Source organism: Echinops telfairi, unplaced genomic scaffold (genome assembly GCF_000313985.2).
Source record: "Echinops telfairi isolate 266 unplaced genomic scaffold, ASM31398v2 ScPeMD7_1;HRSCAF=3_0, whole genome shotgun sequence".
Taxonomy (NCBI): domain Eukaryota; kingdom Metazoa; phylum Chordata; class Mammalia; order Afrosoricida; family Tenrecidae; genus Echinops; species Echinops telfairi.
In genome coordinates this window covers 54,768,033-54,791,681 of record NW_022103896.1, presented here as the reverse complement: position 1 = coordinate 54,791,681, position 23,649 = coordinate 54,768,033, and the positions used below count along the sequence as shown (strand labels likewise).

The window sequence follows — 23,649 nt, the reverse complement described above, 5'->3', positions numbered from 1 at the left end:
TACATCGCACCCTGACTGGCTCATCTCCTCCCTGAGACCCCTCTGCAAGAGATGAGATTTTTACTGTCTTAAAGCGTTACAGTCTCAGAAACCCTGTCCGAAAGTGTCTCCACGAGTCGGAATCGGCTCCATGGCAGTGAATCTGTTTTGGTTAACTGCCCTTCAACAGGAATTTGCTTCCATGCCTTCCTGAGTGTATCGGAGAGGTCTTGTACTGGGTGCCCGGCATTACCTTGAGGTGGAAAAGACAAGACACGAAGACAAAACTTCAACTCCTCTAGACCGTGAAGCGTGTTCAGATAAGATTATGTCCAAAATGCTGGGAAATCAACTAGAACTGAGGACTGAGGGAGGTGACCAGAGAGGTCGTGGGGCGTTTCATCAAAGACTTCTTGCAGGAGGGGGCAAAACGCCTGGCACAGAGTATGGACCCACCAAGCTGAACTGAGACCTCTCTGTGCCCCTTCTGTGCTGGGCTCTGGGTTTGCGATCAAGAAAACCTGTCATTCCTGCTTTGCCTGAGAAGCTCGGTCAGTTTAGGGAAACAGACAAAACTAGAAGTGATTGTTGCTTTAAGCATTGAACATACACAATGCATTGAAGGCTCTGAGAAAGGAAAGAGTTGACCAGAGCTTCAGAAATTAAATACACATTTAAATCCACTGGGTTGGTTAAAGACTTACCAAGCGCAAGGATTGTTTTTCATTTACTGTAAATATCCTACAAGGGTTTTTATAGTTCATATTCAGAATTTCAACTGGACTGTTTTCACAAAACATACGGTCTCTTAATTCAACATTGCCTCAAGCGCAGCACTTTAGAAGTGCAGATTTTTATTAGAAAACTTAGCTGAGTGGCTTGGGGGAGGTGAGGGAAACACGGTTTTCTCTAGGAGATTTGCATTAGCTAGAGTAGTTCCGGGCGGTGGCGTCTCCCCTGTAATTTGATGAGAATGGTATCACCCTGGCTTTCACTGTGTGACTGCCGGTTACCTTCTGTCAGTGAGCAACAGTCTTGCTGCAAAGCAGGAGCACAACCCGTCTCTTTGTCTCCGTGGTCCCAGCAATTACTTCTTAGAAAGTCGGCTGGTTGCAGAATGACCATGTATAGGAGCAAACGCAGGCATCAGAGATGTAAGTAAATTCTGACTCAACTTTTTCATAGGAGTATGGCAGGGGGGTGGGGGGGAGCATAGTTGATTTCTTAAAAGACTAATCATGACTTCTTCAGAGACACCCTGGTAGTAGAAAGGCTACCGTAGGTTTTTTCACCCTAACCTTTCTCTTTATTCTTGTTACATGCTTGAGAGACATTGTGCAGAGAGGGGATAATTCACTTGTTACTATGGAAACGTTTGGAAAGGTTTACAAAATCAACAGAGAAACAGATCAAATGCAATTTCAATCTAGCTCAGCGTCCTTCCTTCAGGCGTGATCACTGGATAGGACTCTTCGCTGCTTGGCCAGCAGTGGTAGATTTTGTTTCCTGGAAGTCTATTGAAAGGTTCCGGGAAGGGAGCCCTACACTTCCATTTATTCATTCTATATCAATGACAACTCTCTGGAGAAGTAGAACCATTCAGAATGGAGGCAAGAGAGTTGATCGTGATTGACAAACAGCGTTCACAAAATGTTCATTGCCAAACTTCTTACCCTAAGAGAGCATATTTGTAATATACGGTAATTCACTAGGGGCACCATTTCAAAGGGTTAAAAGGAGTCATCTGAAATCTACCCTAAAGGAGCTGATTCTGAGTGAAAAGAAACATACAACTGCCCTGGCCTGAGGTCTAAAACAGAGATGATATAGAACTGAAATCCATCCGGATTGAGCTAAAATCAGTCTTAGTGGAAAACTGCATTGTATGGAGGAGCAATGTGCTCCTAATGAGACGCCTCTCCTTCACAACCCTCCTTCGTCAGCCCAACTCGGGCACACTCTCTGTGTCTAAAGTGATATTGCCATATTTAGCACAGAATTATCTGTTACCCGCTCTGTTTGCTGTCTCAAAAAGGTAACTACAACTTGCTCCTACAGCCAAAATCTGCACTCTTTCATCGTTCCTTATGATGTCCTTCTATATTATTAAATATCTTTTAAAACATAAAGTACATAAGCAATCACTGCTCTATCGAAATGCCAAGAGATGATAGAAACTTAACATATTTAACGTGATCATTGATTTGCTGTCCTTTTCACCCAAGATCTGAGCTCTAACATTGCTCTTGGTTGAAGAAGTTTTAGGCACCCCAGAAATCCCTGAGAGTGAGGTGTGCCAGTGGGATTCTATAAAAGGCTGATTGCCTTTGGATGCCATTTCATGCTTGTGATGGAGAAACACATATGATGGGTGATACTTTTTCCTTACAAAAACTGATTGGTTCCAACCCACTAATATATGACTAATTAATTGTGATTTCCTCCTCCAGGAATGAATCTAAATTATCCTTGTACTCGCAAATCATTTTGCACCTTTACTCCCATGTCTTTTGCACACCCCCTCATTTTTTGTCCCCAATGTGGATCATCATCATCTTAATGCACATGTGCAAATAAAAGATTCACAGAAAATTTGTACTGAATCTCTCCATCTAAAATGTGCTGGCTGAAATCTGCGATTAAGCAGCAGGCAGAAATTGTGGATTACATGAGACAAGTCAGAAGATGTGTAATTAGGCAAGCACGAACACAGTAGGGTGTGCTAGAATGGTTTACTTAAAAATAATCTAATGTGTTACTTATGTTTGATTGGATTAGTTAGCTGTAGGATGTTGCGTTAACTGTTTCTGTATCAGAGAACATCAGAGAGCAGGGATAGAATTAAATGAAACTGTATGCAAAGCTTAGCAATAAAAGCAAATGGATTCCTTAAATGAAAATCTGTCTGACACTAAAAAAATGTGCAAAAGTGAAGTGTAAGGCAATTGTTCACTATCCAATTGATATATACAAATTGAGTTATTCTATCACCCAAACCCAGTGTATTTCCTTTTCCAATCGCATCGTTTATGTGTGTGTGTTTGATCACGTAGCAGGCATTAACACACCTAGAGGCAATTGTAATCCAATTAATGTAATAGTTGCACACTTAAGAAACTCTCCTTCTGGAAAAGAGGGAATGTGTTCTTCTGATATGTGCTCTTTACTATTGAAATCAGAATGTCAATCGACTTTCTCATTTTCTTGTTCTTTAAAGATTTCACATACTACCTTTTTATAAAATCATGTAACTTTCCTTTCTAAATCTAACCAAAAGGAATAGGAAAGATGTGTGTGGTTACGTCACGGGTTTGATGGCAGAGCGAGTATGAATAAAAATAGGAGTAAGAGACATTTGAGCATATAAATCGGAGTCTTTTGTAAATCCATGTTAGATGTTGAAATTCATTCTTACCTCATATCTAGATTATTATTGATAATTCCCTGTAAAGATTTGGAAGACAGAGGGAAGAACCCCTTCCCTGCTTATGATAAATGAAGCAGTCTTAGTGTTCATCTTACCTGTATACATAAATACATAAATTACATACGGATATCTGTGAGGAGATCATTTGTATATGTCACAAGTTGGTTTGGCTAGAGCCAGACAGGTATATACCACATTAAAGAATTATAACCTATTTTCTAGATATTCTAGAAAAGGGTAATATAATAATATACTATATTAAAATAGCTAACATAGACCTAGTTTTACAAAACATGTTGATGTGGATATCATTAGCAGGATTAAAAAATGTCTGCTTCAAGGTATATTGAAATATGAAGTTTTTCACAAATATATTTTAAAGCTACATATTAAAAATATATTTTAAAGCTACATATTAAAAAGCTACAGTTTATTTAAAATTCCAAAAAGGTGGTATTATATATAAGAAAAGATAAACCTGTAATCTCCCTTGTGGAAATACGACATGACCTTGAGAAAACATTTTTATCTATTGCAAAAGTACATAGGGAGATAAGGAAAACGCAATAATGTGTTCCTGAAATACAGACAAACTAGAGTAGATTCCATTTACCATTAAACATAGAATTTTGAAAATACTATCATCCTTATATACCACAGCAATTGAAATAGTGCAAGCTTAACTTCAGGCATGCAGCATTTAATCCAATATTACTCAATCAGAAGAAATGTTTGTTTCTGATTGTTGAGTATAAATAAGAAACCCTTGGCACTGTCAGGTAAGCATAAGACTGCTCATTTCAAAGCCAGTGGTTCAAGTTCACCAGTTGACCCCAGGAAGAGAGAGGAGGCAATCTGGGATAAACTAGAAATCCCCAGAAGCCCTGTATATTCCGAGTCCACCTGCTGGCTAGAGGATGGTATGTGTGGATGACCGTGGTGGAAACATCTCTAAAGTGCAAATAGCCCTCAGGAACCCATACTCGTGGTCGTCTTTCCCCTGTGGTCTTAGTCTCTGCATGCTGCTTCTGTAGGCTGCAATTTCTTCAAGTGTAGTTAAGAAAATACTTTTGAAGATGTCTTCCATTTCTAAATCTGTATTTCTACAACAAAGGTCTTAGCATGTAATGATAAACTCTCCTACTGAAAGGCAGTTTGTGGTTCCTTATTGCCTAGATGGTGGCTCTGGACTCATTTGCGTCAGACCCATGAGTGAACTTGGAATTATTGCAAGAAGCCCTACAATTCATATGAATATTAATCATTGGTTATGGAATTAGAAAGGAGTTCATAGTGATAGATGGTGGACAGTGATATCCACACACATACGTACACACAATAGCATTTGTTATACTCAAAGTTGTAAGTTTAATCAAAACATTCAAAAATAGCACTACATTTTTAATCACTCTTAAAGCACACATTTAATTAAAACAAGCAAGCACTGTAGTACATGGACCCCTCACTAGGTTCTGTTTTCATGGTAGTAAAAATGGTCTTCATGTTCCCCGAAGTTGGGAATCACTAACCAGAAAACTACACACAATCCTGATCTTACAACACAGATGCACACCATTGGCTCTCTTGCAAACTCGACTTAATCTGCACTGGACTGAAATGCTCTCAGCCCCATGCCTCAGCTCACACATCTATTGAGCCAGCCTTCCACAACATCTTCACCTGTAGGAAACCTCTCTCTTCAAAGTTTCACTGAAATACGACAGCCTTCAGAAAGACCTTTCTAGTTTCCAAGTCAAAATTAATCTTTCTCCTCTTTCTTTACAGATAAAATATTATAATTGTATTTATACTTTTTGCATTCTGGCTTTTATATGAAAAATGATCTGTTTATCTCACTCAAAGTTTGTTTCATGCCAGATACCTTTTATTCTTCCGTGAAGCATTCTCAGTGCATAATACATATTCGCCCTGAGCAATCAGCACCTGTCTGTTAAATTGCATTCATTCAAAGAAATAGCTATCATTCATCTTTGGTTCCCAGACTCTGCTGTACTGCTGGGGCACCGTGAATGAACAAAACACAATTCCGCTGGGAACGAGAAGACAATACACAATTAAAGAAATAGATTCGCTCCTTGTAATGTGAAATGCTGTGGAGAAAAATACAGAGTTCTTTAAGGTGGCATGAAGAAGTGCTTACTAGAAGGCAGTCAACTTCCTTGGGTGCTTTAAACAGTTAACACAGGCTGATGAGAATGGAAAGGTTAGAGGCTCCAATTCACCAGGAGGACTTCAAAATAAAAGCCTGGGGACTGGCTTCTGAAAAGTCAGCTACAGAGACTCTTATGGGCCGTAGGCCTACTCTCACACGTTACGTGTTCGAGTTGGCTCAGCAGCAGTTGATTTCTGGTTTACAGGGGAAAATCCCATAATCACTGTGATGAATATAATGTTAGTGCAGACACCTGCAGCATGTGAGAGAGCAAGCTCTGCTTCTTTCAGGGCATTTCCTTTTTGAAAAAAAAAATAAGTACGTGCAAAGGCCCTGGAGTAGGTGGGACAGCAAGTGGAGGAAAAGAAAGGAGACGAAATCAGAGGTGCACTCGAGGTATTAGATGGACAGAGTGGGACAGATCACATAGAACTAAATTAAACTGTGTTTTCTTTGTAACAGAGATCAATCATAATATGTAATGACTAACTTCTAAGAAAACCTGATCATAGTTCTAAGTTATTCCAATACTTTCATTAAAATCACCTATAAGTATGACTTTTCTAACATAGTTCATACTAGAAACGGCGTTTAGTCACTGATTAGAAAAGAACTGACTGCATTCCTCCAGAGGACAGAAAGATGTTACTTTGCATAAGAATATTTGCTGATTTACTGGGAGTTCTTGATATATTCATACATTTTAAAATCATGGTGCGCGAAGAGGTAACTTTGTGGTTTGCTAAAAGCTCGGATGGCTGCTGGAGACCTGACAAGGAGAAGCCAGGCCCTTGTCAGTTTTGATTGGTGTTGACGGGATGCCTTTGCTCAGTAGATGTGGGGATAATAGGTCTGACTTGTAGTCGTTGGAACGTGGGTGGCTGTGGCTATAAATTTCACAACTCATTGTTGCATTCTATCTTGTGCACCTCTTTGTTGTAAGTCTTTATTATAAGCTACATGGCAAAGATAAAAAACATTAGTTGAAACAAGTATTTTTATGGATGCCATGATGATTTTATGTAATGTAAACATTGATTAATTCTCAAAATATTTTCTTTCTCAAATGTTTCTTTGTTCAATACAGATCAGCTAGAGAGCCATATGATCTAGGTTAAAACCTTTTTATATCTTTACACTGAAAAATAAAATGATGTGAGCTTTGATTGGTGAGACTCTCCAGAGGGCACTTATAAATTCAATTCTTGCTTTCTCTATTATTGATGCTTGCTGGGAATTCTAGCTTGACATATGAGATTTCTTCAGCCTTTTTTCCCTCATGTTCCTAATATGAATTCCACAACTGGTATAGATTGAGAAGTTGTAAATTTGTACATTCCTCCTTGGATTTGTGTCTGCCTGGTTAGAATCAAGATGGTCTAATTGAGCATGCTCAATGGGACCATAGATGCCAGTTTGGGAACAGAGATGTACAATACCTGACTGATAACACCCCAGACACAGATTGACCTTAAATGGAAATAGATATTGGGCAGCCTCACATCCTTAATCACAGGCTTTTACAGGCTCCAGCTGATGGCTTGTTCTACCTACTGGAGTACGTATTCTCCCTCTCTCTCTGAGCCATGGTGTCTTCAGATCGAGTCTACCTGGTTTTCTACCTAACTGCACTCCACCCAGTCAGAGGTCATTCTTGTAGAGGCAAACAATTGTACAGTTTCTCTGAACTTCTCTACTTCTAGAAAACCAACTTGGCTATTCTACACCACCTGCTCCTTTAGCTGCCCTCTCTGAGGGATCTGTGCTGCCGTTATATCTACACTTGCATCAAAACCATGACATTAATTATCTCCTGCCCCAGGTATGTCTGCCTCAAACCATCAACATATCAGCTAGCAGTTGAGGGCTTAACCATTTGCACCTCTTAGGAACTCCCAGAAGCTGTCTACCTCCTACCAATTTAACAATGTTCTCTGTAACAATGTTAATTCTAATCGACATGATTTTGTCATTGCAAGTTTTCTTTTACCCATATGGAAAGGAGCATAACTGTAAATAAATAACAATCATGTTTTCAGCATCTCAAAATATTTAGCATTACCTAGGTAAAGCTGTGAAGACCTTAGTACAGATAATTAATGTAATATATATGATAATAAATCTAGTAATTTATTATACCTTCATTTTCACTGCAATTTTAAAATGGCATTTATAATTTTAAATTTCCAATGTCTAGGAAAGACTGCTTGTCAGACTGTAGTTATGAGCTCAGCTGGTAACCAAAAGTTGGCAGTTCAGCCCCACTCAGTGGGTCTGTAAGAAAAAGATCTGGCCAGTACTTCCTTGAAGATGACCCAGACTGACTGCTATCAACTCTAAATCACAGCGAGCACTGCTACGTAGAGTCCCCAAGCCTGTGAAGACTTGTGGGAGCAGTCTGCCTTGTCTTTGTTCTGCAGAGATACTGGTGAGTTTGAACTGCCGACCTTGAGCTTAGCAGTCGCATGCTTCACCCACTGTGAAACCTGAGCTCCTTCCATAAAGATTATGGCCTTAGAAATCCTGTAAGGGCTGTTATAGACTGTTCTCTAGGATCCCTATGAATTGGAATCAAACAAAGCATACAATAACATAGAAGAAATTGAATACCAAAACTCAACATATGCATCTTTATTAGAGTTCAAAGCAAACAAATAAGCAAACATGCTTTTATTTCCTCTAAGGAAATTAAGAAATTAACTTTAAAGGCATAAAATGACCAGTGTACCAACTCTTTGACTTCATATGAAAAAACACAAAATAAAATATCCTGTGGAAAGAGTTATATACATATACTCAAACAAAGAGCTCTGGTGGCCTGGGGGATTGCACATGGGGTTGCTAACCAGCAGCTCCGCAGTTCAAACCTGCCAGCCACCAGGAGGAAGATGAGGTTTTCTACTCGTTAAGATGTAGATTTAGAGCAGTGGTTCTCAACCTTTCACAGTGGTCACCCAATTTATAACAGTAGCAAAATTACAGTTAGGTAGTAGCGATGAAAATAATGTGATGGTTGGGGTGTCACCACCACCTGAGGAACTGTATGAAAGGGTCGTGGCATTCGGAAGGCTGAGAACCCCAAGGAGCGAGTCTACTTTGCTGTCAGGTTTCTGTGCTGTAGTTTTTAGCATGAAATAATAAAAGGTTTCCAAACTTACAAAGTAGAAGTGCTCAGCAGTGATTTTAGTAATCTGTTCTGAGTTGTAACACTCTTCTTAATCTAAAACAATTGAATTGTTTGGCGTAATATTCCGGTTCATTTCCTTCATGTGGCTGTTGATTTTCTTGGCATTATTTTCTGGAGTGCACTTTCCTTCTGACTATGGGATTCAGGTACACTTAATTCTGGAGGGTTCCCTTATGTATGTACTGACATTCACTCCAGCTCTTCATGGTCTCCCACAGGCATTTTATTATCTCTAGAATTTCATTCATATTTAAAATAAAGATACAGTCCACACTATTTCCTTATACACCTTACAGAGCAGATAGCATTTGGGGCTAATGGCCTATGCCTTAGGCGGCTTACCATTGGAAAATGTTATATTTTCAATTGCATGATTCTTTTGACCCCTCATGAACTTGAAATTGCCTTAGAGGAACAGCTGGATGTATGTCCTTAAATAAACACACGTTGTTCTTCAAATTGCCGGTATCTGTCTTCTTAGCCTCCACAGGCAAGGAGAATTTTGACTTTGCAGTCACCTCTACAGGATCCAGGTAGATAAGTCTGTGGTATTCCTCTTTTTGCTCCCATCTTTGAACAGTGTCTTTCAACTCAAGTTCATTTTTCCCAGAGAGCACGGAAGCATAGCTTATCATTCACCTGTTCTGTTGGGTTATTATAGTTTGGGTATTTTATCTTCTGTGATCATTGAACTCTGTTATTTCAGACATCAAGATCATAGATATGTTTCCATGAGCTTCTTGTGAAATTTGCTATGGTCGTTTGTGTTTGGTGCCCAGACGTCAGTTCCAAATCATGGCGGTCCTCTGTTCCACACAAAGACGTTTCCTGGTCCTGTGCCGTCCTCATAAGTGCTGCTGTTTGAGCCCATTGTTGTTGCCGCTGACCCTCGACTTCATGGTGTTTTTCTTCAGGGATTGGTTCTTCCTGAGAGCTTGCCCAATGTCCCTAGAATAAAGTCTCACCATCCTCATGCCTAGCGGGTATCTAGGCATAGGAAAGAATTGATGTCAATGAAAGAATAAAAACCTTCCATCTAAGGGTCATTCTTCTGATAGTCCATGGGTCCATAAAAATGAGTCTCTTTGGAATATGAAATCGCTGTAATTTAAACATTTATACTAAAAACAGTTGTCCGTCAGATTTAATAAGACGTTATGAGTAGACTTTGCCCTATAGAAACCCTGTCCAGCATAATCAGTTGTTTAGGATACTGATCTCTCGTGAAACCATTTGTCCTAGATTACCACTAGCAACAATTAAATTCATAGAGTAACTTGGCTAATGGCTCAAACAAGGAAGTAAATCCTGCCTTGTTGATGGAGATGGTTAAAGGACAACATTGTTTGGGACTCAAAATAGTAAATTTTCATCATTGTTAATTTTGCCAGTATTAATTTAGAAATATATTGCAAAATAGCAGGAATACTAGTAGCACTGTTTCTCAACACATGCTTTAGATATTATAATTCAAGAAATAATCAGATAAGTTATAGCAATCTAATTTTGCTCTGCATCCATGATTATTAAGTTGGGAAATACATCGGTATGCTATAATGAGCACTATATGCCACCATTCTTTATAACTAACGTTCCAATCACTGGTGCTGAAATATGACTGTCAATCAATCTTTGTGCATGGAGTCTGCCTAATTGGCATTTTTTATTGTCAGAGCTTTTTATATACTAAGACTCTTTTCGTGTACCTTTATAACAGATACTAGTGCCATATTTATGTGACAAGGAAGTTAAAGGAACTCTGAGTTTATTTATACCTCTCAGTCATACTTGCCTTTTTATTGTCTGTCCTCTGTGTTTATTTGTCATAAGTAACATTTATTCAATTATTTTTGGTTCTTATGTCTTGGAAAATTGATTATCTCTATCAAAGAAGTAAAAGAGTGTGTCCTCAATTAGATGATTATAAAACTGATATTCTATTGTTATATTTAATAAATGACAGTATAGATGTTCATCACTTTCCCTAATGTGAGTAAGTTGTAACTGTCAAATTTCCTGGCAAAATATATCAGTCTAGAGGTAATTTCGGTTGCCTATAAACACCACCATTCTTTTATCAACTAAAGATTTTACTGGTGGATTTGTGGTGTCTATCAGTCATAATTGAAAGATGTTATTCACCCATCTAAATGTTTTACTTGTCATTGTCAACAGATTTTAAATCCTTGATCAAAAGCATATGTTGAGAAATCAAAAAACTATTTTTCAATCATTTTAAATGAAACTTATAAGGAATATTTAATCCAGTGTTATCTTACTTCTGCAGGAACTAAAGGGGTGTCGTGGTGGTGTAGTGGCTTAAGAGTTGGGCTGCTAATCACCAGGTCAGCAGTTCAAAACCACTAGCCTTTCCAGAAGAGAATGATGAGACTGTCTATTCCCATAAGGAATTACAGTCTCAGCAATTCACAGAAGCCGGTCTGCTCTGTCCTTTCGGGTCACTAGGAGTCGTGAGTGGGAGTCTCTCAGTCATACGCATTCCAGTTCAGCATATTATTTTAAAACCCCTTTTTGATCTCTAATAAGTCATTCTCATCATTGTCCCCTTATGTTGCTGCTTTCTAGTTAGAACACTATCCTCTTACCTTAGCTAATGCCTACTCAGCTTTCAAGGTCTGACTTGGATAACCACTTTCTACTAAAGTGTTTCTCTGAGTTCCTTATGGAAATAGAGCTGATTGCGTCCTGCATGTCATTGTGCCCAGGATATATCTGTACGGTAGACGATTATGATCAGATGCCTTGTGTCCATTTCTGTACTTACAGAATGGTCTGGAATGAGAAAGTCCTCAAGTAAGAGATTTTGGAGAATGAAAATAACGAATTATTCCATCACTCGTGTCTCTGTTTCAGCAACAGGTACAGGAATTTCAGGACTTTGTCTCAAACACATCACTATGACACAGTGTATTGCTCTTTTACCTTCTTATATTCACAAATGTCCCTAAACTCTATTCATCTGCTAAGACTTTTGCTCTGAGCTATGGGAGTTATTTTGTCTACTCATAACCCTAACATCATTATATCATGGAAAGGATTACACAAAGTCTAAAATTACCTATATGGTTCCCTGGATGAACTACAGTATTTATCCAAACTGTGAGAGATGATTTTGGAAGTGACAGGAAATGCAGAGTGGTGTTCTCAGACAGATTTCTCTTTCACTGATCATTGAGCAACTGGGCTCGTTTTCTGGCTCACTTTAAGTTTGCAAGTTCTTGAAACTTCGTGTTCTTAAGAACTGAAGACTCGCGGATCATAACACTTGCAGAATTAGAACTTTCCTCTCCCTAGCCCCGGCTTTCCCCTGCTCTCCATGGATAGATCTGCTGCTAGATTCTATCATTTCCTAACTCCATTTTGCATGAGTTAGAGGAACAAATTGTTTGCTTCTCCACAGACTTGTAGGTGTTCATCTCAGCAGTAGCTCATGGATTGATTTTTTTTCAGATCTCAACATCAGAAAGACATAGACTACATGCAATAACTTGAATCAAGTACAGGCACACTGGCTAAGTCTGTAAATGTTGTACTTCATGTTGTATATACTAAAATGTGACCCAGATTTATTTTGCCATTTTAAAATTGATGTATGTACTTAGGGAAACCATGTTATGTCATGTCATTGTCCACTTTCTTACTCTCCTCTCTCCTCGGTCTTTCCATTATTCTTGGTATTCAGAATTGGTATCAACCAGAAATCCTTGATTGGTAACTAAAAGTGACCTCATTTCCAAAGTGTTTAAAGTTATTTCAGGTGAAAGCTCTCTCAAGGGCTTTCAATGTCTCAAAAACGTGGTTCTACAATCTGTGTCCATAATGAATACTGCACATTAAATTGACCTGAATGGTTAGAGAGCCAACTTTATTCTCAACATTGACAAATTTCTGACATAAAATCCTAGCATGGGATTACTGAAAAAAAGCTATTAGAATTATGCACAGACTCTGAAAGGAGTTCTATATGTTACTTTTTTTCTGAATATAATTGAGATTTCCAATAGTTTTTACTACGTCATTTTACTTTCTGGATTTGGGCATTTAAGAATCTGTATATAAAGTTAATAGAGAAGCAAAAAAATAATTCTGTAAAAAAAAATTGGAAGTCAAATAGTATGTTCATGCTAAATTTTTCCCAAGCTTCTTAACTGAGTTGATTAAAGCACAAAACTGAAGCAGACAAGGTCAGAGATTGGAGCTCTCTGTAGCTTACCCTCCTCCCTGGTCACAAACCCCTGCAGACACCCTGCCCAGACATCCTTCAGAGGATCTGGTCCCATGAAAACACTGGGGAGAGGAACAGTGGAATACCAAAGTATACCCAGAGTCAGGAGAACATAGTGTCTCAAAAGAAATAGATTGTAAGTGATAGTGACCTTCATGAACACACTGAATACATCATTTTTGAATAAATGATTGTTTGTTTTCATTTTAATTGTTGCAAGGAGCAGAAAGTCAACTGGCTGAACTTTCTTTTGTGGTCATATGTCAAGCTTCTCACACTTAGAATTTTAAGGGACAAAAGTCATCTATAATTGCGAACCAAGAGAGGTGCTTCATGGAGGGATGTGAAGTGAGCCTGAGTTAATTATTTTCATGATAGCCTTGCAGGCATAAATGAAAATTTAGATAATTTAAAGAACATCAAACTAATGAAGTATGCTATTGTCTCTTCCTCGAGGCACCTGAAAGAGGGTGACTAAATTTCTCTAAGAAACTTTGCTTTGCTGAAAGAATAGAAGATTCATTCCATTGAGCAAGTCTGAGGCAGAATTTCGACAGTGCTGTGAGAAGAACTCAGAGGAAAAGTTTCACTTATCTTGTTAGGCTGACACCAGGTCATGGTATTTTTCATAAGAAGCACATATTTTTAAAATGTATTATTAATTAGGAGTTAATACATATATCATTCCATAATTCAATCACGTCAAGCAGAATTGTACAATTGCTACCACCATCAGTTTCCAAACCTTCTTTTTCTCACTGGACTCCTTGACATCATCTCCCCTTTACCCCCACCACTGACCCACCCCGGAAACCCCCATTCTCCCTGCTGTCTCTGTGCCGAGCCGCAGAAAACCATATACCACCACTTCATGAGGGGGCCCTCTAATGACATAACACGTCTGAGATCCACCCTAGTAGGAACAAACAAAAACAAAACAGAACAAAACACAGAAAACATTGGATGGATTCAGACTCAAGGCAGAGCAGAACTGTGCGCCACCACTGATGTTTCAGAGTCCGGCCAGGGGCTGCGGGTGGGCTTCAACCTTCTGATAGCAGCTCCGTGCATTAACTCTTTATACCCTGAAGGGACCCCGCACAATGACATGAAACAAATAAAACTATTTCAGGAGGGGTAGGCTTGTTCAAGTGCCTACCACACATGGTGTCAGGTAAATAAGCCTATCTGTCTTTCTTCATTAAGAGCCTGGAGATTATTTTTAAGCATTAATTACTTCGTTAGGAGCACTGGTGACGCAGTCTGGCTGCTAACCAAGTGGCTGGTGATCTAGCGTCTGTGCCTCTATCAAGATTTACAGCCTGGGAAACGCAATGGGCTCCTTCTGCTTGTCATCTCGGGCCACCATGAACCGCCGTGGACTGGGAGGCAGAGGGGTTCCTTACGTGATTTTAAGAAGGGTGGGGACAGCACCACTGAAAAATTAAGGTTTAATGCAAATGCATATGATCGTGCTTTTCTCTTATATTTGAGCAATTAACATCAGTTTTTAAGTAGATTTTTAAAAATTATTTCGATATTCTATCTCATTTAAAACCACTTTTCTGTTCTTACCATTAACCCACTCCTGTGTGCTACCCTTTACCCTTAGTTATCTCTATTTTCCCTAGGATAAATTATAATGTTCTTTGCAAAATTCCTTCCAGTAAAAGAGGACAAGTAAAACTAGGTCTCTGGTTTTCTTGCCTTCCTTCTTTGCATGACCTTCCTTCACCCTGGACCTGCCTCCAACTGGAGCCACAATGAGTATTGGTTCAACAGATAATTGAAGGAACTCACTAACATTGTCCAGCCTCTGGTTTTACCTTTTTTACATCTTTTATTTTTATTATGTTTTGACCTTCTGTTTACATTTAGTAAATCAACTTAAATGTTTACTTTTTCTAGAAAAATATGTGCCAAAGGGAGCCATACAGTATTGACAGTTTCTAAAAATATACATGACATCAAAGGTCAGTGGTTGAATTTTTAATCAGTATTCCTGATTCATAATTTTAAATCACTACATTATCTTTCGGTGATAAAAATCAGACATCTTTTATGTTTAAACTAGCAATAATCTATGAGTCTCTTTTACCTCTTTGGAGTGCTAAAGATGTTACACCACACAAAACATTTACAGTGGAGCACTTGTTAAAGAATAACCCGGCAGACACCAATTTATCTGTGTTACAGAGAAATGACCAAAGCTCTTTACATACTACTCCCATTTTTGGCAAACTTAGAAAGCAGTATCTTTGACGTCCATTTAGAATGCATCTCCTTGATCTGTTTTGGCTTGCAACTACAGGTTTGGATTGAGGTTCTTCTAATTCCTCAACCTTCCTCGTGCCACGACCCTCTCATACAGTTCCTCGTGTTGTGGTGACCCCCAACCGTGACATTATTTTCACTGCTACTTCATAACTGTCATTTTGCTACTGTGATGAATCAGGCGACCCCTGTGAGTCATTTGACCCCCAAAGGGGTCATGACCCACAGGTTGAGAACTGCTGTTCTAAAGCATGTTGTTTGACCTTTGCTCTGTTACCAAATAATTCCAAACTAATGCCAAAAAGGAAACTCTTCTTGATATTTTCAGTAATAACTAAAATGCTCCTTATTCCATTGGCTGTATCTCATCATTCTCCGCACACACACTCTGTAACCACTATGCTGTCTCGCAGGTTTTAGGCAAGTCCCTCATTGCCCTGTAATTTGTGTGTGGTAGTTCAGAAGATTACTATCATATCCATGGTCCATAATTAAATTCTAAGGATAGGTACTTAGAATTTCACAATGCTTAATTAATTTCCCCCAATAGAACACTTCAGCATTATTTTCACAATGGGAATAGCATTATGAGCTCTAAGATATTTTATTTTGCAATCATCTATTAATTATGAAACATAGCTTCCTTCATCTTTTTTTCCATGATGGGTAATCAACATGTTGTTCATCAGAGTCTGAATTTCATGGCAGGTAAGGTAGGTTTCAAATATATGCCTTACTGGCATGTATTTAATGAATATTCTAGTATTTTCTTATTGTCCAAGATCTACCTAAGCTAGTACCGATTTTTAATCACCTGAGTACTAAAGCTATTCAGGCATGTCTGTCAAAATGTCATTATCATCTCTCAGGAAGTGGCTTACGTAGTCTCTTTGTTTCTGGATATAATGTGATTGGTGTAAATAATAAATGCAGGCACATTCTCATGACAAAATTCCAAACAAGAATGAATGTAGAACACACCTGCATCTTTTCCCATTGCTGTGCAAATTTGATTTGTGATCATGGTAGTTAATTATTTTGCACATCGAATCCAATCAATCTAGTCAATTTTCCAAGGAAAATGGATAGTACTAAATAAGAACTTAGATGAGATTGGAACAGACTTCTAAAGTAGATTAATTAGTTGGATGCATGCTTTAATCAGAGCAGTATTGCCATTTCCTTTAGTGGATGATACATTTGTTCACACTTTCAAAAAAAGAACAATGTTAACAAATCTAATTTTCAGTGCCTTTAATAACAGTAATTTTTAAAGTCACCATGGTCTAGTTAAGTGTGCGCATTATATAGTATATATCTGAGTCCTTCAGTTGAGAAATATGAGTTAGCATGAGAGATTATAAAACTGCCAGAATCCAGATACGTGACACTCATAATGAATGATAGAAATTCTATATATTCTGCTCATAAACATTAGAAATGATGAAAAATTTAATCTAGTTGATAAACAGCCTGCATAAATATATTTTATGGGTTATTTTTCTGGATGCCTTTAGGAGTAGCAAACACAACATCACTGAGCAGTTTTAGCTTGAAATAATCACTTTCCTTTAAAGTTAAAATGACAATTGTGAAAATAATTGTTTTTATAAGCAACCAGTTATTTTACTAGATATGAAACAATAGAACACAAGCACTCCATAACATTTTCGAGACAATGTTTTCCCTTTTGATGAAACTGAAGTCACATAGATCAGATGGCCTTGAAAAATTTGAATATGTGAAATGAAATCCTTAAATAATCATCATTCTGAATAACTGCATACAGACACCTTGCTGAGTGGTAACATTGCCAGTCTGCATTATATTGCATAACTTGCCTGTTTGGAAGTAAAAAAAAGGTAGTGTTAATAGGATAACCGTCTTCTTTTTTTTTAATAACTGTCTTTTAGATGACGGTTGAAGCATCAGTACAAGTCCAGAAAAGCATCTTTACTTCCTAGCAGTTTACCTGTATCTTGCAGATGGTAGCTAAGTTACAGCCAACTGCCATTTATCTGAATTGCAGCCCAACTCGTTACCCAGTACGATCCCAGGGTTCAACCATTAGCTTTCCTAATACACCCCATGATTGGGAGTATTGTCCGTGAATTCCGTGTGACCATTTCAGTGAGTAATCAAACCTGGCAAAGACATGGAGTGCTGTGGGAGGGACGGTTGGTGTCAGGGTCGGAGAAAGAAGGATGGGGATGGAAGAGTGTCTGGCCTCCACCACCAGGCCATTGCCCTTGGGCTGGTGTGGTGTTGGATTTTCCTTCTCCTTTGTTTAACGAGAGCACGTGCCACTTCCTCACCACCCCATGTAAATGTAAATTCCTGATGAACAGATGGGGAAATGGAGGCTTGGAAAGTCCCCTGCTTGTGAGATATGAAACCCGGTTGTACATCCAGACAGTTAGATTTCAGAGCTCATAATCACTTGGCCCTCCTTCTCACTCTGTGTGCTGGGCAAAATTGGATTGTCTTCTCTTTTTGGAAGGATAAGCCTCAGGGAAATAATGTTCCCTGAGAGCAGGCAGCAAGATTTTATGCTTAAAAATCTCTCTTCCGGCATTTAAGAGGACAGAGCAGCAGCACAAAAATGATGATGCAAGCAAAACATCCGATAACCATCTTTGAAACAAACCTTGTTTCCCTTTATCCGCCATCTTTCATCTGTCACCAAACTAGTTGATTCTATTTCTTAAATTGTTATATAATACATCAACCTTGTTTTATAATTCTGCCTCTCTTCGCCTTCGCTGCTACCTACCTTTGCAAGGGCTCCTATCTTGAACCATGGCTACGACAGACCCTAAATGGTGGTTGCCACCTGTATTGCTGGCCTGCTGTGATTGTTTCCTTATAATCCAGCCAGCATGTTTTCCAAACAAAATCTTGCCTTAAAACATTTGACTCCTGGAAATTAAGATAAAATTAGAACTCTCTAATGGCTTCCTATTGCATTTAGGGGGAAAAACTAAAGTCATGAGTAGCCAGCAAGGTGCTTGATGGACAGTCTGCCAACCTCTGTACCTTTGATCGCCTTTTCCCATAGAGCTCTCTCACCTCCGCCCCACTGGTGTCACCCCACTGCTTTGAACAAGCCCCCACAACTACTCTTCCCTGTCTCTTAGTTAAGTACCATATCTTGTTCTTCCAATGGAAAATCAAATTTAACTTCCTTAGAAAGGAAGTCTGTGAAGCTGACAAGTGTTCCATTTTGGGGGCTCTCATAGTACTGGTGGGTCTTCTGTGTAATCCTGAGCTCTGCCGGTAGTTTTATATTCACATATGAGTTTTTTGTTTAAATCTTTCATTCATCTGGATGTACTATGAGAAGGAATCGCATTTGTTTTGCCAAATGTTTAATCCCTAGTATCTCATACCCAATACAAAACAGGACTTTGGTAATTATTTGTTGAATGAGCCATGAATGAATAAGATTCAGTCTCTATTTAAATTCAGTCCTTCAACTTCCTAAATGTGTGGCCTTAGTTATTCAGCTCTGTTCGCTTTTTCTTTCCCCATTGATCATCTCTATCTAATGAACAAGATTACACATGTGTAGTTTTGCTTATAAAAAGGCTCAGAAATATGTTAGCTGTTATTATAGAGCAAAACATCAGTGATGTCAAAGAAGAAAACTAACACTTATTAAGGAGAAAATTTCTTTTCAGTATAAACTAAAAAAATTAAAAAGTATTTTATTGTTCAGGGAATTAAAAGGTTTAATGCATATGTAATGCATGTGACCCGACTAATTACCATTATGATTATTAAATAATGGTAATCTAGTGATTAGTCAAGTCTTATTACAATTATTACTTTTTATTCATATGCATTTTACCTTGGTCTATTGAGTATAGGGTTGACTATTCAAAGGCAATGCCGAATGTCCAATCAAAATGGAGACCAGAGTCTATGATCCTTTACCTTTTTTATTTTTTAATGGTGTGTTGGTGCTCCTAAGGAACCCTGGTGATGTAGCAGGTTATGTGCTGGGCCGCTAACTACAAGGTCAACAGTTTGAAGCTACCAGCAGCTCCTCAGGAGAAATATGAAGCTTTTTATTCCTGTAATGTTTTACAGGGTCAGGACTACCCGGTTCTAAAGGGTTGTTATGAGTCAGAATCCACTCGATGGCAGTGGGTTCTGAGAGGGTTTTATTGGTGGTTAGTGCTATCATCAAAGAATAGATGGGCCAATAGCTTGCAACTCGGGAAGTAGGCGACAGACAACAGGCTTGGTGATATACTCAGTTTAATCAGCAGCAGCTGCCATAGGTTTCAAATCGCCCGTGTTCCCACCTGAAGAATGAGCCTAGGGAGCTGTGTGCTTCTTTTCCATTCTAACAGCCCATGACATTTCCCCTAGCCCAAAGACGGGCAGTTCAGAAGCACCCAAAGGCTCCTCAGAAGTCAAACCTGATTCTGCTTATAAAAAGTCACAGCATTGTGAAAATTTAAACAAAAAGGGGAAAAACAAACCACTTGGGAGCAGAGATGGCTAGGCGTTGAATACACTCAATCGCAACTAACAATAAAGTCCACCTTGTTAAGTAGAATTGACCAGCTCAGTGCTTCATGTGAGAATGTGTAAGAAAAATGCATCTAGCCTTTGTATTGACCCAGGAAACAGAGAGATAATAATGTGGCATTGATAAGAAAAGAGTTTAAATTTAGCTTGAGCATTAACATGCTAGACTTGAAATCAAATGGATCAAAATTTGAACCCATCTCACTCCTGGGAAGTCTGTTTGCTCATCTATATATTAAGAATAAAACAGGATTTATATGATATAGCTGTTTTGTTAAGTGGGAAAACATCTATAATACCCTTAGCACTATGTTTGAGGCACAGTAAGCACTTCCTAGCCAGCTTGATTGAAACACTTGACCTATCACTGCCAGTCAAGGCCGGAGATGCTAATGATTTGCCCACTCTTCAGATGCCATCCACCTCGGGAATGACTATGCAAAGAAGACAAGTAGGGTAAAAAAAATAAAAACCTTTTAAAAATAGAAAGTATATTGTAAATAAATGTGAATTTTTCTGTCATTTAAAGTTTGTTGGCGTAAAAATGTACACAACCTTTTTATTTCAGAATATCATTAGGAATAAGTCTTATCCTGTCTGTGCAAACCGCATGATATGTGAGCACCGACTGTAACACACATCCATTTGCATCATCAAATGGGCGGCCAGCTCCAGCTCCCCTGACCCTTGAGCGGCTTCGGTTGTAAATTCCACTAGCTGTCTGTTGTGCCTATCACCCTCTAAATTAAATCTTTGACGAGCTCATTAACTAAATGGAATACGTTCTTGCGTGCATGCATCTTTCCTAATCTTTTGATTAAGATAAGGTAGAGGTAAATTAGAGAGGCAGCAAAAGAGAGGAAGACCCTCCGTGAGATGGGTTGACCCAGTGGTCCCAGCCATGAGCCCACGCAGAGGAACAATGGTGAGGCTGGGGCAGGACCGGGCAGTGTTTTGTTCTGTTGTGCAGAAGGTCACTCGGTGGCACCTAACAACAGGAAGACAAAGAGGCTGCTTAGAGTTTCTGTGTTTATTAGACTTACCTAGCTGACGTCTTACGACAAAAGATTTTTTCCTTCATTTTTTAGGGGAGAGCTTTCTAAAAATCCCTCTTGTACAATATGTTTATCATTACAGTCGCACAATGCAAAGAAGTTCAGTTTTTGCTCTTGTGGCTGAATCCACAAGAGCAAAAATGTTTCTGTCAATCACCATATGTGGAAATAGAATTTTAGTAGCAATGCATTTAGTCCTAGAATATTAAAATGCATTTTATTATTTTGTGATATTCTGTCATTGACAGTCACTAAAGACATACTCATTGTTCTTTTAAGAATGGACTAGTCTGCACACCTGTATCTTGGCTGTTCTAAATGAAAATGGCATTATCTATGAAATACAGGAAAATGATATATAAATGAGGTATTCATTATCATGAATTCTTTTGGCACAGATACATGTGACAATGTGCACTGTATAGGAAGTATTATAGTAAAAACATTATGATAAAATAACCTAAGATACACAAATAAAAGAACTAACACTAAGCAAATTCATTTTAAATTAAACACGACTTTGGAAGAGCTGAATGTGTATCTGTTGTAAATCATTACGTATAATTATATATAACGAGGCAAACCCATTGACATCAAGTTGATTTTAACTTATAGCGACCCTTATTGGACAAGGCAGAACTACCCTGTAGAGTTTCCTAAGCTGTAATATTATTGGGAGCAGAACACAGGACTTTTCTCCTGATGACTCCCTGGTGGGTTTAAAATGCTGGTAGATGTGAATTGCTCCCTTTTGATCAGAGGTCAAGTGCTTAATCACTGTGCCACCAAAGCTGATATAAATATAGATAGATAGATAGATAGATAGATAGATAGATAGATCCAAAAAGAGTTGAAAGTCACTGCCATCGAGTCAATGCTGACTCAGAGTGACACCCCACCCCCCACCCCCCCGTAGGTCTCTGGGACTGTAACTGTTTACGGAAGTAGAAAGCCGTCTTTCTCCTGGGGAGCTGCTGGTGGTTTCAAACTGTCAACCATGTGGACTGCAGCCCATTGTGTAACCACTACACCGCCAGGACTCTTTCACCAGTAAATGGATTATCAATTAGCCATGCATTTTGACTGCAATTTTTAATCAATTTCAAATTCCAGACGTTGATAGAATTGTCATTTCAATTTCCTCATCATTGGCTTTAGTGGCTGGTGTGTAAAAAACATTGATCTTCCTTCTAGGTATATTATCCTTTCAAAAGTAGCACTGTACTTCAAGACAGATTTTGAAGTGTCATTTTGGATGATCAGGGTGACACCATCCCCTTCAATTTGTCATTTCTGGCATAGTGAACCATGATCATTTGACTCAAAATGGTCAATACTGATCCATTGCTACTCACTAAGGCCAGGGAGATCAATTGTTATGTGTTCCATTTCATTCTTGGTGATTTCAAATTTTCCTAGATTTATACTTCATATAGTCTTCTGTTGGGTTATTAATGGTTGTTTGTAGCTGTAGCTGTTCCAAGGATCCCTAGTGGTGTAGTGTTACAAATTGGACTACAATCCATAGGGTCAGCAGTTCAAAACCACCAGCAACTCTGTGGAAGAAAAACTGGGTTTTCTACCCCCGTAGAAAGTTGCGGTCTCAGACACCCACAGAGGGGTCACTGACTTGATGATAGTGAGATAGGGGGGAGAGAGAGAGAGAGAGAGAGAGATTCATGTTTAGCAGGAATTTCACTGGCATTTTTATTGGTTGCAATGGTCAAGAACAAAATTGAAGTTTCACTTGTCATGTTGATAGACTGTCCATTACTAAGTTAGACACTTCTCAAAATAAGAAGAGCCATACACCGAGAAGTGATTCAGCATCCTAGATAATGAATTCTTGGCACTACCCCTGCCATGCTATTCCAAGTCCTTCATGTTCTAACCTCAGAATCTAGAAGAGTCTCTTCCACGTAGGAGTCCTATCATTTAAAAGGAAGGAAGGAAGTGGGGGTGATTATCAAACCCACAGTACAGTTGATTTCATTTGGAGTTTTGTTTTGTTGTCTTTGGCTGACAAGCAATGTGACTTTCAGATGAGTAATTGTATTCCTCATTCTATTCCATAAGCTCGACCATACATAGCACCGAAACTGAAAGAAAGGCGAGCCACAGCTCTGTGCCTGTCACTCTTTCACACTGGTCGTAGTCTTGTCTGTGTAACTGCCAACTGAGCCTCAACTCAACGTATGTGTATTTGCAGTCTCGGTGACGGAACCTCGAACCTGATACTGAGTTCATATTCCACTTTCCTTCTTCTGCTCACATGATCATCTAAAGCTCAGCCCACTTCCCTACCTACCTACCTTTGACAAAGAGCTTCACAGAATGAGCCTTTCTTTTTGAACTTGATCTCTCTTTTAAACTCAAATCAACCTTCAACTATAAAAACAAAGGACCGTATATACTCGTGTACAAGCCGAGTTTTTCGGCACATTTTTAATGCAGTTTTTGTGGTAAAATTAGGTACCTCGGCTGACATTCGGGTCATCGTATGCTTGAGTATATACGGTATTCTCTGTTCCTGAAACCTGTAGCCTGATTGTCCAGCGTCAGAAATGCCATTTGGCATATCTCCTTATACAAAGTAGTTTGGATTTCCACCCAGTCTCCTCAGAGAGCAGTCAGTCAATCAGTGACCAAATAAGGCCAAGCCAAACGCATGTGATTATGACACATTGTTCCCTAAAATATTCTTCCAAATAAATAAAATATTCTTCCAAAACTGCAAACATTGACTATAGCCAGACTTTCCTAACAATG

General features: G+C 38.8%; 1 protein-coding gene across 3 annotated transcripts in view; it reads left to right on the top strand.

The window, feature by feature from the left end:
* Positions 1 to 23,649, top strand: part of RALYL (RALY RNA binding protein like) — an 832,089-nt gene that overhangs the window by 574,682 nt on the left and 233,758 nt on the right. The window contains exon 1 of one of the 3 annotated variants that reach the window (XM_045287690.1): positions 1,028 to 1,133. The exons of the other annotated variants lie outside the window; for them this stretch is intronic. Within the exon in view, the coding sequence (XP_045143625.1) occupies positions 1,097 to 1,133 (37 nt within the window). The 5' untranslated portion in view covers positions 1,028 to 1,096. Of the gene's footprint in view, positions 1 to 1,027; positions 1,134 to 23,649 lie in introns of those variants that run through there. 3 annotated transcript variants of the gene reach the window in all.